Consider the following 17,741-nt stretch of genomic DNA (forward strand, 5'->3'; position numbering starts at 1 on the left):
GAGTTAGCGCCATGTTTCTCACTGGTCTTTGGAGGTACAGATCAACTCGTGGTGTTATATGGCCAGTCAATGGGAGTAGTGATGTAATCTAGCATTAGTATTGCCTCAGCTGTAGATTGTGGTGTGTGTGGGTCTGTGGGTCTGAAACCCTGAATTAGCATTCGAATGGTAGTAGAGCCACAGTGTGTATGTGTATGTTTGTGTGCGTGGGCGTGCATGTCTGATGAGAGGGACGCAGAATATGGCGTTTGAAGGGGTCCCCCCCTCTTTAATCATGGACCACCCTACCCCCTGCCTCACACCATCCCTCTTCATCTTTCCCGAAAACCTTTGAGTCACAGGAGCGTCCCATTTCCCAGCTGTCAGCTGAACCCTTTAACACCCCAACCTACTGAGTTAAGCCCCTAACAGTGATGCATGGGCCAAAGAAAACTATACTGAACATGCAACAATTTCAAAGATTTTAGTGAGTTACAAGTTCATATCAGGAAATCAGTCAATTTAAATAAATACATTAGGCCCTAATCTATGGATTTCACATGACAGGGAATATAGATATGCATCTTTTGGTCAAAGATACCTTAACAAAAAGGAAAGGGCGTGGATCAGAAAACCAGGCACTATCTGGTGTGATCAAGATTTGCTTCATGCAGCGTGACACATCTCCTTTGCGTAGAGTTGATCAGGCTGTTGATTGTGACCTGAGGAATGTTGTCCCACTCCTCTTCAATGGCTGTGAGAAGTTGCTGGGTATTGGCGGTAACTGGAACACGCTGTTGTACAGCATCCCAAACATGCTCAATGGGTGACATGTCTGGTGAGTATGCAGGCCATGGAATAACTGAGAGATTTTCAGCTTCCAGGAATTGTGTACAGATCCTTGCGACATGGGGCTGTACATAATCATGCTGAAACATGAGGTGATGGCGGCAGATGAATGGCACGACAATGGGCTTCAGGATGTCGTCACGGTATCGCTGTGCATTCAAATTGCACAAATGCAATTGTGTTCGTTGTCAGTAGCTTATGCCTGCCCATATCATAACCCCACTGCCACCATGGGGAATTCTGTTCACAACGTTGAAATCAGCAAACCTCTCGCCCACACAATGCCATACATGTGGTCTGCGGTTGTGAGACCGGTTGGACGTACTGCCAAATTCTCTAAAGCAACGTTGGAGGAGGCTTATGGTAGAGAAATGAACATTTAAAAAAAGCTTTTTGTGGGTAAGAACATTTTCGGGGATCTTTATTTCAGCTCATTAAACACGGGACCAACACTTTTCATGTTGCATTTTTGTTCAGTGTACATCTGCCACTCTCTTAGATCACTCACTCCATGTGTGCGTGTGTGTGTGTCTCCGTGAGTGATCTAATAGTAAATGTAGCTAAGTGAAGAGTGCTGTTGGAGCACACACACACACTCCTCTCCATCTCCCTCAGGGAGTCAGATCCCATGACTGGAGAAAGCGATCATTACAATCACATCGCTTACCAGGAGAGATGGGATAGTGAGTGTGTGAGTGAGTGAGTGAGTGAGTGAGTGAGTGAGTGAGTGTGTGTGTGTGTGGGCGAACATGCACATGTGTGTAAATGCATGCGTGGGTGTGTGTGTGAATGTGTGTGTGCACTTGTGTGTGTTTGTGAGAGAGCGAGAGAGAGCGAATCACAGCCCTGAGCCACTCCTGCCCTCCCCAGTGTTGCTCTGTAGTTAGCAGAGAGAAACAAGCCCCCCCCCCCACCAGTCTAGTAGCTTTTAATTAGACCAGCTAATTGGATCATGTCAAGGGAGCACTCTACCTTTGTGTGTGTGTGTGTGTGTGTGTGTGTGTGTGTGTGTGTGTGTGTGTGTGTGTGTGTGTGTGTGTGTGTGTGTGTGTGTGTGAACTCGTTTGTTTATGTGTGTGTGTGTGTGTAGCTCCCAGTCCCATGACCCTGCAGCATGTTCAGCTACCTGCCCCTCACCAATTCTTCGTCTATCATGATGAGTAGCTTGCTGTTGATCAATGGCATAATGAACATGTGTAGTAATGGCCCACTGCAGCTGACACTTCTAGGCTGTGTCTCAAATGGCACCCTATTCCCTATATAGTGCACTACTTTTGACAGGGGCGGACTGGGACCAGAAATTGTCCCTGGTATTTCTAACACACCGGCCCATTCTTTCCTTGAGGCGTCAGATGGCCAATCCGCCCCTGACTTTTGACCACGGCCCATAGGGCTCCTGTCAAAAGTAGTGCACTACATAAGGAATAGGGTGCCATTTTGGAGACTAAGAGCCTACAAATAAATATATTCCCTGTCTATTAATGTGTTTATAATTCTGCATGACCTGACAGCAGTATAATTCATTGCATGCCTTGAGTGATTGAGCTGGTGAGGCCGATCGAGGGTCATATAAAACATTTAGATCTTCTATGGTTTCATGTAGCTACTGTAGACTCTGTCATTAAGTTGAACCCCATAGGATGGGGTAGAACCCTTCTCTAGAATAGCACGTAGACCATATGCTTCTTCAACTTTTATAAAGCTGGATAGAGAACAATTTTGACTTTGCTGGTTGTTGGTGTCTTGTTAAACGTTCACAGCCTCATCACCTGTTAAAGGTCCTCACCCATCATGCAGAGTACAGGAAGCCCCCAACGGGAACATAGAGTCACTAATGGCCTCCCTCAGCTCCACCGCAGTCTTTTGGCAGCTCTATGGGGTACCATTAGTCCCGTAACACCGCAGTTCTGTGAATTGTGAACCCCTGCTCTCAGGGTAATGCGTGTTGTTGCTCCCCCCTGTCAGTCAGGTCACGCATGTTATTGCGCACGTCACTGTGCCGATCGGCCAAGTCATGCATGTTACCACGGCAACCTGTATGTGGTAAAGGAATGGGAATGAGGCGTCTCTATTTGTGGTTGATAATATCATCGTAGGTGAAATACTACTTCCATTATTCAACTTCACAGAGTAGACTATGTACAATTGTGAATTTATTCCAGTGTTTTTGTGATTGGCATAGATCTGTTGACGATAAACCCGAAATTACCAACCATACCGATCACTTATCGCAGGCATTTTGCTGATGTCATTACGATAAGTAGCCTATACTAGAGAAATGTGATAAGATAGCTTGCTAATATGGGTGATTGTTTATGGGACAATTGATGGCTACAATCGTCAAACTAGTAGTAGTAGTTTAAAGGTGCACATTAATGTTATCAACTCTGTTCTGTTCATCGTTATCGCATCAATTCAGCCAGTTTATCGCAATATGGATTTTGGTCCATGGTAGTTTTTCCATGGTTCAGGACGTTATGAATTTGAACCATTTGAGTAAGACATCCACCTACAGGTGTCATGCTTCATGGAGACACCTGACATGGTAGTTCACAAAAGAGAGGATCTAAGATTTTTTAGCCTAAATATCAACTAACCACATATTTGAGAGAACCAGGAGCACAAAACAGAGTTATCAGTTGTCTTTTCCAATTGAACTTCATTATCCTATATCATTACCATACATGATCCTACATCATTACCATACATGATCCTACACTCCAGTTAACCGCTCTTCTTTGCGGTGGTGGTCACTGTTCCAGAAAATGCCTCATGGGTTTATCTCAGCGCAGGGCAGGGGGCCTTTTGGACAGTGACCCATATTAGTTCAGGTCAGAGGTCACTAGATGAGTGGAGCAGCTTCCTGGGGTGAGGTTAGGGATAAGGGATGTGGTAGAGTCATTATATCAGGGTTGACAATCCCTCCAACATGTCTGTAGCTGCCTGAACACTACTGTTTATTCAGGTGGCTGGGGGGCTAACAGAATCACATTTCCCACATGCTGGATGGATTCATCTGTTTGATTAATATTAGAAAGATATTAGATCTAAATAGGCCGGGGGAAGGACCTTGTGGTCAGCTCATACAGAGGGAAAAAGGTTGCTCAAAATTAGACTTGAACCAATGATATTTCTGACTGTTCTGTGGGCTGTTAGGCTTGGTGGACTCCCTAAACTCTCCATTGCTGCTGCCTCAAGCTTCTTAATATGCAGCATTATGAAAATGAGGCTAAGGACCCAGCCTAGTATTGTCCCCAATCTTCTCTTTTCTCTCTTCTTCTCTTCCCTTCCCCTCCCTCCTCTTCTCTCATTTCCTCGATACTTTCCTCTCCTCAGCCCTTGAAGCTAGTCTATGGAGTAGCCCAAATGGCAGGATTACTGGGTGTGTTTGCGTGTCCGAGTGCGTGTGTATGTGTCAAATAAAGGCCTTTGTCTGCATAATACTCTATCATTGGTCAGGGGAAACAATCTGTTTGGTTTGTCTCACACCCCACACCCCTTTGTTATGCCCAAAACAACCCCCATGGTCAGGAGGAAGCAGTAGTAAGTCCTGGCTTAGCTTGTATTACATTTTGGGAGGAGATTGGCATTTGAATATGGACAGTACAACATAATGATTTGTCCCTGTGTGTGTATGCCATGGTAACAGAGTTGAGCAGGTACTCACACTCAAACCATAAAGACGAAATCCCAAGGTAGCCCAGATGTAATTCCATACTCAAAATAATTCCAAACGTACCCGTGCAAATTGCAATAAGTGCTGAACAAAAAAGAACACAAGTTTTAGCGTTTGTCACCATCAGTGCTGTTCCCATATTCTAATGTGTCTATGTCATCATCAGTGCTGTTCCCATATTCTAATGTGTCTATGTCATCATCAGTGCTGTTCCCATATTCTAATGTGTCTATGTCATCATCAGTGCTGTTCCCATATTCTAATGTGTCTATGTCATCATCAGTGCTGTTCCCATATTCTAATGTGTCTATGTCATCATCAGTGCTGTTCCCATATTCTAATGTGTCTATGTCATCATCAGTGCTGTTCCCATATTCTAATGTGTCTATGTCATCATCAGTGCTGTTCCCATATTCTAATGTGTCTATGTCACCAACAGTGCTGTTCCCATATTCTAATGTGTCTATGTCATCATCAGTGCTGTTCCCGTATTCTAATGTGTCTATGTCATCATCAGTGCTGTTCCCGTATTCTAATGTGTCTATGTCATCATCAGTGCTGTTCCCATATTCTAATGTGTCTATGTCATCATCAGTGCTGTTCCCATATTCTAATGTCTATGTCATCATCAGTGCTGTTCCCATATTCTAATGTGTCTATGTCATCATCAGTGCTGTTCCCATATTCTAATGTGTCTATGTCATCAACAGTGCTGTTCCCATATTCTAATGTGTCTATGTCATCATCAGTGCTGTTCCCATATTCTAATGTGTCTATGTCATCATCAGTGCTGTTCCCATATTCTAATGTGTCTATGTCATCAACAGTGCTGTTCCCATATTCTAATGTGTCTGTCATCAACAGTGCTGTTCCCATATTCTAATGTCTATGTCATCATCAGTGCTGTTCCCATATTCTAATGTGTCTATGTCATCATCAGTGCTGTTCCCATATTCTAATGTGTCTATGTCATCAACAGTGCTGTTCCCATATTCTAATGTGTCTTTCCTATGTCTTATGTGAAGCCCTCAGAGGGACGAGGGGCAACAGGGTCTTATTGGGGGAAAGGGATTGGGTAAACCTTGCATGAAATGTCCATTAGGCCCCCATTGTTAAGGAGGGGTTCCCCACATCATCACACTCATCCCTGCCTGCCAGTGAGCCTGTTGACTGCAGAATTTGAACTGGAGTCTGAAGGGCTGGATGTGGAGCTGGTGTATGGGAATGTGTATGTGTGGGTCTTCGTGACAGTGTGTAGGCATGTGAGAGAAAGGGTGTGTGTTATTTTCAGTTTGAGAGAGAGTACGTGTCTAAGAGTGTGTGTCTAAGAGAGATGTGGGAGAGAGGGGGTCTGAGATCTGAATGTAGGCTAAAATGGGGTTTGGGGCTGGGTTGTATTGTTGGGGGGCTGAGAACAGAGGGTTTAGGGGGGGGGGGGGGGGTTCAGTATGGGACTGTAATCCGTCAGAGGGGTAAACAAGCTCTTATTCTGGACCAGACAGTCTGGTAGATACAGACAGAGAGCAGTGGGACTGGACTAGACACACAGACAGTAGTCTCTTATGACACTATTAACTGGCAAACACACAGAGATATGAGATATGGTTCTGGGTTCTGGGATTACACAAACCAGAGATATGACAAGATGTCCCCGGCAGAAACTGGAATGCATCCTGCAGGAAAAGGTTAGTTTGGTTCACTTTCCCTTTCAGTGTGTGTGTGTGTGTGTGTGTGTGTGTGTGTGTGTGTGTGTGTGTGTGCGCGAGAGAGCACGGCATCAAGACAGATATAGTGTTGGAGTGCATGTGTGTTCACACAGTCTCCAGTCTGTGAAATCTGAGTTAATGTGGTCGATTTCAACGTATTTATGTAGCACCAACGCAGTCTTTATAGTTATCAATGATCATTTAACCAGAATGCTCCAACCATATTGCAGCATCTTTAAAGATGACTTTTGGAATTACCATAAAAAAGGACTCTATGAGAGTCAACTGTCACCTCTCAGTTGTTGTTCTGAAGAGCAGAATGGAACAGCCCTTTATGGCCTCCTGCAATTCTATTGCCGTAGAAATAGAATCGAATCAAATCCATTTGCATGAATCACGTGCGCCGAACACAACTGGTGTACAGTGAAATGCTTGCTTCCGAGTTTTTACCAACGATGCAGAGTTCAAAAATGTAATAGTCAAATAAAATACACAAGAATGGAGCTATTTACAGGGAGTACCAGTACCAGATCAATGTGGAGCTATATACAGGGAGTACCAGTACCAGATCAATGTGGAGCTATATACAGGGAGTATCAGTACCAGATCAATGTGGAGCTATATACAGGGAGTACCAGTACCAGATCAATGTGGAGCTATTTACAGGGAGTATCAGTACCAGATCAATGTGGAGCTATATACAGGGAGTACCAGTACCAGATCAATGTGGAGCTATATACAGGGAGTACCAGTACCAGATCAATGTGGAGCTATATACAGGGAGTACCAGTACCAGATCAATGTGGAGCTATATACAGGGAGTACCAGTACCAGATCAATGTGGAGCTATATAAAGGGAGTACTAGTACCAGATCAATGTGGAGCTATATACAGGGAGTACTAGTACCAGATCAATGTAAAGTGACTAGGCATCAGGATAGATAATAATAAGGTATTTGAGGTAGATATGTACATGAAGGCAGGATAAAGTGACTAGGCATCAGGATAGATAATAATAAGGTATTTGAGGTAGATATGTACATGAAGGCAGGGTAAAGTGACTAGGCATCAGGATAGATACTAATAAGGTATTTGAGGTAGATATGTATATGAAGGCAGGGTAAAGTGACTAGGCATCAGGATAGATAATAATAAGGTATTTGAGGTAGATATGTACATGAAGGCAGGGTAAAGTGACTAGGCATCAGGATAGATAATAATAAGGTATATGAGGTAGATATGTACATGAAGGCAGGGTAAAGTGACTAGGCATCAGGATAGATAATAATAAGGTATATGAGGTAGATATGTACATGAAGGCAGGGTAAAGTGACTAGGCATCAGGATAGATAATAATAAGGTATATGAGGTAGATATGTACATGAAGGCAGGGTAAAGTGACTAGGCATCAGGATAGATAATAATAAGGTATATGAGGTAGATATGTACATGAAGGCAGGGTAAAGTGACTAGGCATCAGGATAGATAATAATAAGGTATATGAGGTAGATATGTACATGAAGGCAGGGTAAAGTGACTAGGCATCAGGATAGATAATAATAAGAGTATAACAAAGAACAGAGTGGCAGCAGCAAATGAGGAGTGTAAAAGTGTGTGCGTGTACAGCATGTGTGTTTGTGTTGTGTCTGTATGGACGTGTGTGTGTGTGTGGGGGTATGTAGTGTTTGAATGTGTGAGGGATCTGTGTGGGAGTGACAGTGTAGTGTGAGGTGAGTGTGTATATGATGTGTATATAAAGTCTAGTGAGTGTGTGTGTAGGGTCAGTGCAAGATAGAGTCAGAGCAGACGGTTCAGGTACCATTAATTGATATTCATCAGTCTGGATATTTAGCGGTCTAGTGGCTTGGGGGTAGAAGCTGTCTCTTGGTCCGAGAGCCGATGTTCTGGTACCGTTTGCCGGACGGTAGCAGAGTGAACAGTCCATGACTTGGGAGGCTGGAGTCTCTGTCAATTTTTCGAGCCTTCCTCTGACACCGCCTGGTATAGAGGTCCTGGATGGCAGGGAGCTCAGCTCCAGTGATGTACTGGGCTGTCTAATAAGTAGAAGGAGAATCCCCATTCAAGTCAATGGTCTGTGATGTTATTTCTATGGCCTCTGCCTGCCTTCCGTTGTGCTGCCTGCCAAACGTGGCACATGGAGAAGGCAAACAAACTGTCTGAGGCTTTCCTCAGGGCGATGGAATTAGATTCACTGCTCATCTAGTCTGTATGTCACACACACACACACACTATACGCACGACAGCTGTATTCTGACCCTATTCACAAACGACCTGACATTCAAGTCAAACACAAGCACATCGAGGAATAGAAGAGGACTCAAATCCAGACCGTTTTACAGTCCGTTGAACAGACACATCTTAAGTCTAAAGTGGCTCCATTCAATTCAGTTTGAGTTCCATTGGAATTACTATCACTCATAGCGGAGAGGATTGAGGTCATGTTTAAGAACGTTTACTCATATAACATTTGGTATGAGAAAAAGCTATTGATACTGTTCTCTTTGATTCACTGATGCAGTCACTGTGCTGTATATGCGTCATTGGTGAGAGAGAAAGAACTAAGGAGTGAGTGTGAAGAATTCCTAGTGTGGGATGTCTGGCATTTGCTTCTGCTGAATGTGAGAGACTGTTGTGTGGGTGGAGCCAAGGACTTGTGACCCTTGGAAGTGCTTAGTGGGTAGTAGGGGAAAGGCCATGATTTAGACGACCAGGATGTAATTGGTCAGATAGATACAATTTCACTTTATTTCAAGTGCATCTAAACGTTTCAGGACACTTGACAGTATAATGAAATACACAACACTAGCTAACTTCTTTAAAGTGTGGATATTCTCAGAAGTTATTGGCTCTTTCCTCAGCTACTGAATGTGATTAATGAAAATAAAAAATGAAACAAAATGGCCGTTAGTTAGATGAGCTATTCGGGCTCATTTAAATTCTTTACAAAGTAGCTCAAACTATGAACAAAATGTTATTTTATAGCTTTTTGGCTTGTTTTTTTTGTCAGTGTTGAATGTTCAGTACAAGGCTGTACTGTGAGATTATATACTGACTTAACTTATAATTCACTTGTGATAATAACCTTTGTGTGTCTCTATGCGATAAGGCTTGTGAGTATGTGCATTGTGCCTTTGTAAATGTGCTTTGTTTGACTACATCTGTCAAGTCTCTTGTGTGCGTGTGCGTGTGCGTGCGCGTGTGTCATTGTCCTTGTCTCTGTGTTTATCTACAGAACTTCTAACCATATGCCTCTCCCTGTGTGTTCCAGTTCGACTCAGAGAGTTCAGGCTTCATCAGTACAGAGCGGTTCAGAGACCTGCTGGCGGCCCACGGCTCGGAGCTGGACCCTCACAAGCTGGAGGTTCTATTGGCCCTCGCCGACGGCAACGCAGACGGAAAGATCTGCTACCAGGACTTTGTCAACCTGGTGAGAGTCCCGAGTCACTTCATGTTACCATAGTAACTGATAATAGTGATTTGTATAAGCATAACATTGATTATACTGTACACCGATTGGTCATGTTGAGACATGAGAGGAAGTGGAGAGGAAGTGGTCTTATGATATCAACCCTCTATAAAGGCATCTACACCATGGATATTCCACGGAATTAGACAACACAGCTTGGTCTAAATTGGCAATTTCACGCGTCGTCTAGCACCTGTTGTGTTTCAGGTGAGAGGTTGAACTCTTGACCCTGGACGGTGAAGTCATCTGGAGAAATAATCAATTGTTTGGAAACGTGAAAAGTTGTGGCCGGTAGGGGGTGGGTTTGGGAAGGTTCCCCAAGGTTCCCCTCTCAATTTCCATTTCTCCTATTCTCTCTTTTGTCTTCTCCGCTTCCTTCAAAGCTGTCCATTATCTTGTACAGTGGGCTGAGAATGGGCCTGTGGGAAATTGTGAAAGTGGATCTTTGATTGGTCGGTCCAGGTCATGTGACAGGTCAAAGGTCAAGGCGAGGAACTGGAAGTGGGACAGAGGAATGAGGAACGAGGAACATGTTGTCAAGTGATGTGCGTGTGTGTATGTATGTGTGTGTGTTGGGGGGTGTGGCTGCTATTGTTACCCACAAAGACCCCACACCCCCCCGTGGCTTTCACATTCACTGGAATCACAACAGAAGCCAAGCAGGATGAGGGAAGGATAGATGGAGAGAGGGAGGAGGAGGAGAAGTGGGAGTGGAAGACAGAGACAGGCTTGCTGGGGTTTATTTGCAGTTCCATCTTTACTTTGCTCAGCTGCCTATTCCATAAAGCTGTCAGCGTGATTGGGAGTTATTGCCTCGCTCTCTCTTTTCTCTCTTTTCTCTCTTTCTACTTTTCTTTCTCTCTCTCGTATCTCTTTCGCTCTCTTTATCTCCCTGCCCCTTCTGTCCCTCTCCCTCCCTCTCCTCTCTCTCCCTCTCTTCCTCTCGCTCCTCTCCCTGACAATATCTCCCAGTATAACAGTAGATTGTCCCTGGTCCCACAGTCCTTCTTGGAGAAATACCATTCTCTCTCTACCCTGCTCTCTTCTTCGCTGTCGGTGAATAGATAGAACGTCACTCCCTTTCTCTCTCTTTTGATTGAAAATAAGAGGAGAAGAATTGCCCCTGCACTGCTGGAAGAAAGAAGACTGTGTCTTTATGCGGTTGGTGACCTGGAGAGGAATGTATATATGTGTGTGTGTGTGTGTGTGTGTGTGTGTGTGTGTGTGTGTGTGTGTGTGTGTGTGTGTGTGTGTGTGTACGCGCGCGTGTGGGTCCATTGTCATGTACAGTGGGTGCGTGTGTGTGGTGCAGAATGTGTATGTTTGGTACCGTTTGATCCAACTCTCTGTTGGCTTTGTGCTGGGAGTGGCCATGGTAACCTACAGTCATGAAGAATCCCACACTGTCTCTTGACTGCAATCAAGACTCACATAATTGGAGATCTGTTCAATTTGAACGGTCATTATAGATTGAAGAACGGTGTTATTGTAAACTACTTTTACGATCTGAGATATAAAAAGAAAGAGAGCAATGTGTGAATGAGAGAGAGCGAGAGAGAGAGAGAGAGAGAGAGAGAGAGAGAGAGAGAGAGAGAGAAAGGTGGGAATCAGAGGGAGAGGAATCAGGGAGGGATAGAGAGAGAGGGACTTGTCCACATTCCATGTTCTATAGGAGGACCATGAATATTGCTGATCTGGGTAGAAGGGCTGCGTTGTCAGGCAGCTGCCGCCAGTACTTGGGATGAGGAGAAGGGCTCAGCGGTTGCTAGGTGATGACGGAGGCATTCTGTTGCTGGGGCGAGGTGGGAGGGTACGGCAGCGTGGTTGCTGTCACAGTGGGATGAAGGATGGGGGTGCCCACGACTTAGGGGAGCTATGACGACACAATGGGGTGTTGTAGGGAAGCCAGCGATAGTGTCAAGACCTGTATGGCTGGAATTTATCCTAATTGAAAATAGACTATTATAACAGTCTCACTCTCTCCAACCCTCTCTCTCTCTCTATTCCTCTCTCTCCCCTCTCCCATCCCTCCCTCTCTATAAATCTCTCTCTACTTCTCCCCCCCCCCCCCTCTCCCTGCTAGATGTCCAACAAACGCAGCAACAGCTTCCGGCGGGCCATCCTCCAGGGAAGTCGTCAGTTGAAGGGGGCCGGGGCCCTGGGGGAGGAGGTGGGTTTGGGTCTGTCCCAGAGGCTGGTGAGGCACATCGCCTACGAGACCCTGCCCCGGGAGATCGACAGGAAGTGGTACTTTGACAGCTACACCTGCTGCCCACCACCCTGGCTCATCTTGGCTATCACCATTGCTGAGGTAACGTTCCGCTCATGGAGGGGTAAATCCTAAGTTCTACTTCAGTCAATTTTCCCTTAGTCATGCATGAATGTCAATGGGAGACTAAGTGAATATTCGACAGAAGTGTTGAGTTAGGACGTGCCCAAGAGAGATTTAGGGCTTAGGTTCTTCAAGCATCTTTGATTAGGGTTTGATGCTGTAATCGATCAGTTTTATAACAAAGAGAACCCTATCGTTCAACTTCTGTTGTCAAGATAGGGTGAATAGCGAGATAGTAACAGTATCATTTATCTTTTGCTCTTGGTTTCAACTCTCCATCGAGATAAGCCTTTGAAATCAGTCTAGACTATTGTGAAACGCTACATTCTTCATGGAGACAACCTAAATATCTCTGTGAAAACTAAAACGTATCTCTTAGGCTAGTACCCAGGCCAGATCTTATCTTCCTCAACAATAACTTCCCCTTCCGTCCTCTAGGTGGCAGTGTTCATGTACTATGGCCTGCAGTTGGACCGCTGGGTGCTGCAGGTGTCCAGTCCCCACTTCCTAAGGGGCCCACTGCCATACCATCCCCAGCTACGGATTCAGGCCTGGAGATACCTCAGCTACGCCTTCATGCACGCAGGGTGGGTACCTAGCCTGGCTCGAGGAGGGTAAGACCCTCCTATAATCAGACTATGTCCAAATATACATACTTGCATACTACTTAGTATTTGGTGATGTATTGACCGTGCATGCTAATGCTAAGTATGAATATTGGTCTGATCAAATCAAATGTATTTATAAAGCCCTTCTTACATCAGCTGATATCTCAAAGTGCTGAACAGAAACCCAGCCTAAAACCCCAAACAGCAAGCAATGCAGGTGTAGAAGCACAGGGGCTAGGATAAACTCCCTAGAAAGGCCAGAACCTAGGAAGAAACCTAGATAGGATCCAGGCTATGAGGGGTGGACAGTCCTCTTCTGGCTGTGCCGGGTGGAGATAATAACAGAACATGGCCAAGATGTTCAAATGTTCATAGATGACCAGCTGGGTCAAATAATAATAATCACAGTGGTTGTCGAGGTTGCAACAGGTCAGCACCTCAGGAGTAAATGTCAGTTGGCTTTTCATAGCCGATCATTCAGAGTATCTCTACCGTTCCTGTTGTCTCTAGAGAGTTGAAAACAGCAGGTCTGGGACAGGTAGCACGTCCGGTGAACAGGTCAGGGTTCCATAGCCGCAGGCAGAACAGTTGAAACTGGAGCAGCAGCACAGCCAGGTGGACTGGGGACAGCAAGGAGTCATCAGGCCAGGTAGTCCTGAGGCATGGTCCTAGGGCTCAGGTCGTCCGAGAGAGAAAAAGAAAGAAAGAGAGAAAGAGAGAGAGAATTAGAGAGAGCATACTTAAATTCACACAGGACACCGGATAAGACAGGAGAAGTACTCCAGATATAACAAACTGACCCTAGCCCCCCGACACATAAACTACTGCAGCATAAATACTGGAGGCTGAGACAGGAGGGGTTGGGAGACACTGTGGCCCCATCTGACGATACCCCCGGACAGGGCCAAACAGGCGGGATATAACCCCACCTACTTTGCCAAAGCACAGCCCCCACACCACTAGAGGGATATCTTCAACCACCAACTTACCATCCTGACAAAAGGCTGAGTATAGCCCACAAAGATCTCCGCCACGGCACAACCTTGGGGGGGCGCCAACCCAGACAGGAAGATCACGTCAGTGACTCAACCCACTCAAGTGACGCACTCCTCCTAGGGACGGCATGGAAGAGCACCAGTAAGCCAGTGACTCAGCCCCTATAATAGGGTTAGAGGCAGAGAATCCCAGTGGAGAGAGGGGAACTGGCCAGGCAGAGACAGCAAGGGCGGTTCGTTGCTCCAGAGCCTTTCCATTCATCTTCACACTCCTGGGCCAGACTACACTCAATCATAGGACCTACTGAAGAGATGAGTCTTCAGTAAATACTTAAAGGTTGAGACCTAGTCTGCGTCTCTCACATGGGTAGGCAGACCGTTCCATAAAAATGGAGCTCTATAGGAGAAAGCCCTGCCTCCAGCTGTTTGCTTAGAAATTCTAGGGACAGTAAGGAGGCCTGCGTCTTGTGACCGTAGCGTACGTGTAGGTATGTACGACAGGACCAAATCAGAGAGATAGGTAGGAGCAAGCCCATGTAATGCTTTGTAAGTTAGCAGTAAAACCTTGAAATCAGCCCTTGCCTTAACAGGAACCCAGTGTAGAGAGGCTAGCACTGGAGCAATATGATCACAATTTTTGGTTCTAGTCAAGATTCTAGCAGCCGTGTTTAGCACTAACTGAAGTTTGTTTAGTGCTTTATCCGGGTGGCCGGAAAGTAGAGCATTGCAGTAGTCTAACCTAGAAGTGACAAAAGCATGGATTAATTCTTCTGCATCATTTTTGGACAGAAAGTTTCTGATTTTTGCAATGTTACGTAGATGGGAAAAAGCTGTCCTTGAAACAGTCTTGATATGTTCGTCAAAAGAGAGATCAAGGTCCAGAGTAACGCTGAGGTCCTTCACAGTTTTATTAGAGACAACTGTACAACCATCAAGATGTATTGTCAGATTCAACAGAAGATCTCTTTGTTTCTTGGGACCTAGAATAAGCATCTCTGTTTTGTCCGAGTTTAAAAGTAGAACATTTGCAACTTGGGTTTTTGCACAAAGTGATCATTATCTGGATAATAAAAATTTGCCAGTGTGCTAAAAATGCTAGGGCCGATTTCTGGTCCCAGTCTGCCCCTGGCTCTCCCCGAATCCTAACCTCTAACGTTTGTCAATCATGTCGTGTGATGCTGCCACCACCATGCTTCATCGTAGGGATGGTGCCAGGTTTCCTCCAGACGTGATGCTTGGCATTCAGGCCAAAGAGTTCAATCTTGGTTTCATCAGACCAGAGAATCTTGTTTCCCATAGTCTGAGAGTCCTTTAGGTGGCTTTTGGCAAACTCTAAGAGGGCTGTCATGTGCCATTTACTAAGGAATGGCTTCTGTCTGGCCACTCTAACATAAAGACCTGAGTGGTGGAGTGCTGCAGAGATGGTTGTCCTCCATAGAAGAACTGTAGAGCTCGGGTTCTTGGTCACCTCCCTGTCCAAGGCCCTTCTCCCTTCGTTGCTCAGTTTGGCCGGGAGTCCAGCTCTAGGAAGAGTCTTGCTGCAGAAATGTTTTGATACCTTTCCCCAGATCTGTGCCTTGTAGAAACATCTCAAGGATGATCAATGGAAACAGGATGCACCTGAGCTCTATTTCGAGTCTCATAGCAAAGGGTCTGAATACTTATGTAAGTAAGGTATTTCTGTTTTTTATGTTTAATACATTTGCAAAAATGTCTGTTTTTGCTTTGTCATTATGGGTTATTGTGTGTAGATTAATGAGGGGAAAAAATGATTTAATCAATTTTATAATAAGGCTGTAACGTAACAAAATGTGGAAAAAGTCAAGGAGTCTGATTACTTTCCGAATGCACTGTATGCTGTACATACATTGTCATATCTACTCTATGGCTCTGTAGAGCAGTGCTTCTTAATCTATTCCTGGATGGGTGTGTGTCATGATATCACTTAAGTATCAGCTGTCTCCTTTCCAAATGATTATGTTCCCATGATCATACCCTGATGAAGACAGCTCGTCTGTCGAAACGTTGGATATTAGTAGGTTATTAAAGTATTGCACCTGAGCTCCTAGTGTCTGGCTCTCCTTTAATTTGTAAGTGTTTTACTTCCCTAGCCAGCACCTCGCCGAAATAGGTGTACGTTTCTTTCGCCTCTAGATTATGCTCCCACACACACCACATCGGCCTCCTCATGAGAGCACATGGTCGTGGCAAGCCATCCATTATTAAACACACACACACACAGCTCTGAGAGAGGCGGAGGCTGCTGGGAATTTCACCAAATATCTAACATCCCAAAGCTCTGGCTCTCTATCAGCAGTGTGTGTAGGAGAGGTCATTCAGTGTTGTGACTGCCACACACACACACACACACACAAAGCATCCACACACTGCTGTCCACACAGAATCCACACAGAATCCACACACTGTGTCCTTTATGCCCACAGGGCCCGTACTCAGCACTGACACATGTGGGTGCCACAGAAGTTCTCCCTCTCTCTGTCCCAGCTTGGTGGACATACTTTAACTATCCCATTTATATCATAGTGACGATAGCATGCCAAAACTAGGCCCCCAAAAAAACAGTGTGTTTCAGCCTCAGATATTATGAACACATTGGTTTAAAACCCCTACAGCGGATGTATCCATAGAAACAAATCCCCAAACAGAATCAAATCTATGAGTTGTTTTGTTGAAGCAGACAAGAGCCCTCATGCTGTAGTGAGAGAATCATTCTAGTTGACAATGAGACAAGGGTGATATTGATTGGCTTGTGGAGAAGCAAGGCCCTGTCCAAATACACAAGGACGTTCCACTGGAGATTAAAAGGACTATTCATTTTCCAGCGCTAACCAGTCCCAGAGGGATGCTTCCGTACACTCTCTCTCACTCACGCACACACACACACGTTCCTATGAGAAGACATCCCGTTGTCTCATAACAATGACAATGTATATGTATATGTGAGGTCATACAAATGTACATATGTACACACACACACACACACACACACGTTCCTATGAGAAGACATCCCGTTGTCTCATAACAATGACAATGTATATGTATATGTGAGGTCATACAAATGTACATATGTACACACACACACACACACGTTCCTATGAGAAGACATCCCGTTGTCTCATAACAATGACTATGTATATGTGAGGTCATACAAATGTACATATGTACACACACACACACACACGTTCCTATGAGAAGACATCCCGTTGTCTCATAACAATGACAATGTATATGTATATGTGAGGTCATACAAATGTACATATGTACACACACACACGCACACACACACACACACGTTCCTATGAGAAGACATCCCGTTGTCTCATAACAATGGCACAGACAAATACACGGATCACTGTCATTCTCTAGACAACCACAAAGGAAAACAAAGAACGCAGTGCTGTTTTCACTGAGCTGCTGCACTGTACACTCAATGCCAGCTTAAAGGCGGGAAAACAAGCCAAATCCTGCTTTTATGTTGAAAACATAAGGAGTTAAGCAGCCAAAACGTGATCAAACAGAGGGGTGGTTCAAGTCATAAGTGGCTGGGGAACGGCTTCGTCTTTGGTCAATGGTAACCTACTAAAGTTGTCCTAGACCCCCTAAAAACAATGACTAAAATAATACAAATGAAATGAGTTGTCCTAGACCTACCAGGCAGAGCAGCTAGTCCTACCTGTAGGGTTAGTGGAGTGATGTCCTGTGGTGTTTCTGGGCTGATATGTGCATTCTGTTTGTGTTGTTGTCGATTGGAAGCAGTGTTGTTGACCCCAGTGAAGGGATTACATTGTGGAGGGGTGTAATATGTCGGACTTATCACAGTCAGACAGGTCACGACACGGCCGGCCAGATAGATAGAGAGGAGAGGAGGGACACCGCCAAAGCCTGTTAGGGATCCTGCATCATCGTTGCAGGATCTCAGCCAATGATGACGACGCATCAAATGTGTCAACTGCCAGCACATGGCAGCAGCAGCCAAGCAATGCTGGATCAATACTGAGACATCATCTACAAAAGGTTTACAGGAGGTTTATTGGGGTGTTCTCTAGAGCCAAGACCAGTGGATAGCACAGCTGCAACACAGTTGGCCT

General features: G+C 45.1%; 1 protein-coding gene across 1 annotated transcript in view; it reads left to right on the top strand.

Moving 5' to 3' along the window:
* Positions 1 to 17,741, top strand: part of rhbdl3 (rhomboid, veinlet-like 3 (Drosophila)) — a 50,162-nt gene that overhangs the window by 23,381 nt on the left and 9,040 nt on the right. Inside the window, exons 3-5 of the mRNA XM_020479847.2 lie at positions 9,500 to 9,658; positions 11,781 to 12,008; positions 12,468 to 12,616. Of these exons, the coding sequence (XP_020335436.1) occupies positions 9,500 to 9,658; positions 11,781 to 12,008; positions 12,468 to 12,616 (536 nt within the window). The remainder of the gene's footprint in view (positions 1 to 9,499; positions 9,659 to 11,780; positions 12,009 to 12,467; positions 12,617 to 17,741) is intronic.

Source organism: Oncorhynchus kisutch, linkage group LG1 (assembly GCF_002021735.2).
Source record: "Oncorhynchus kisutch isolate 150728-3 linkage group LG1, Okis_V2, whole genome shotgun sequence".
In the NCBI taxonomy this organism is placed as follows: Eukaryota; Metazoa; Chordata; class Actinopteri; order Salmoniformes; family Salmonidae; genus Oncorhynchus; species Oncorhynchus kisutch.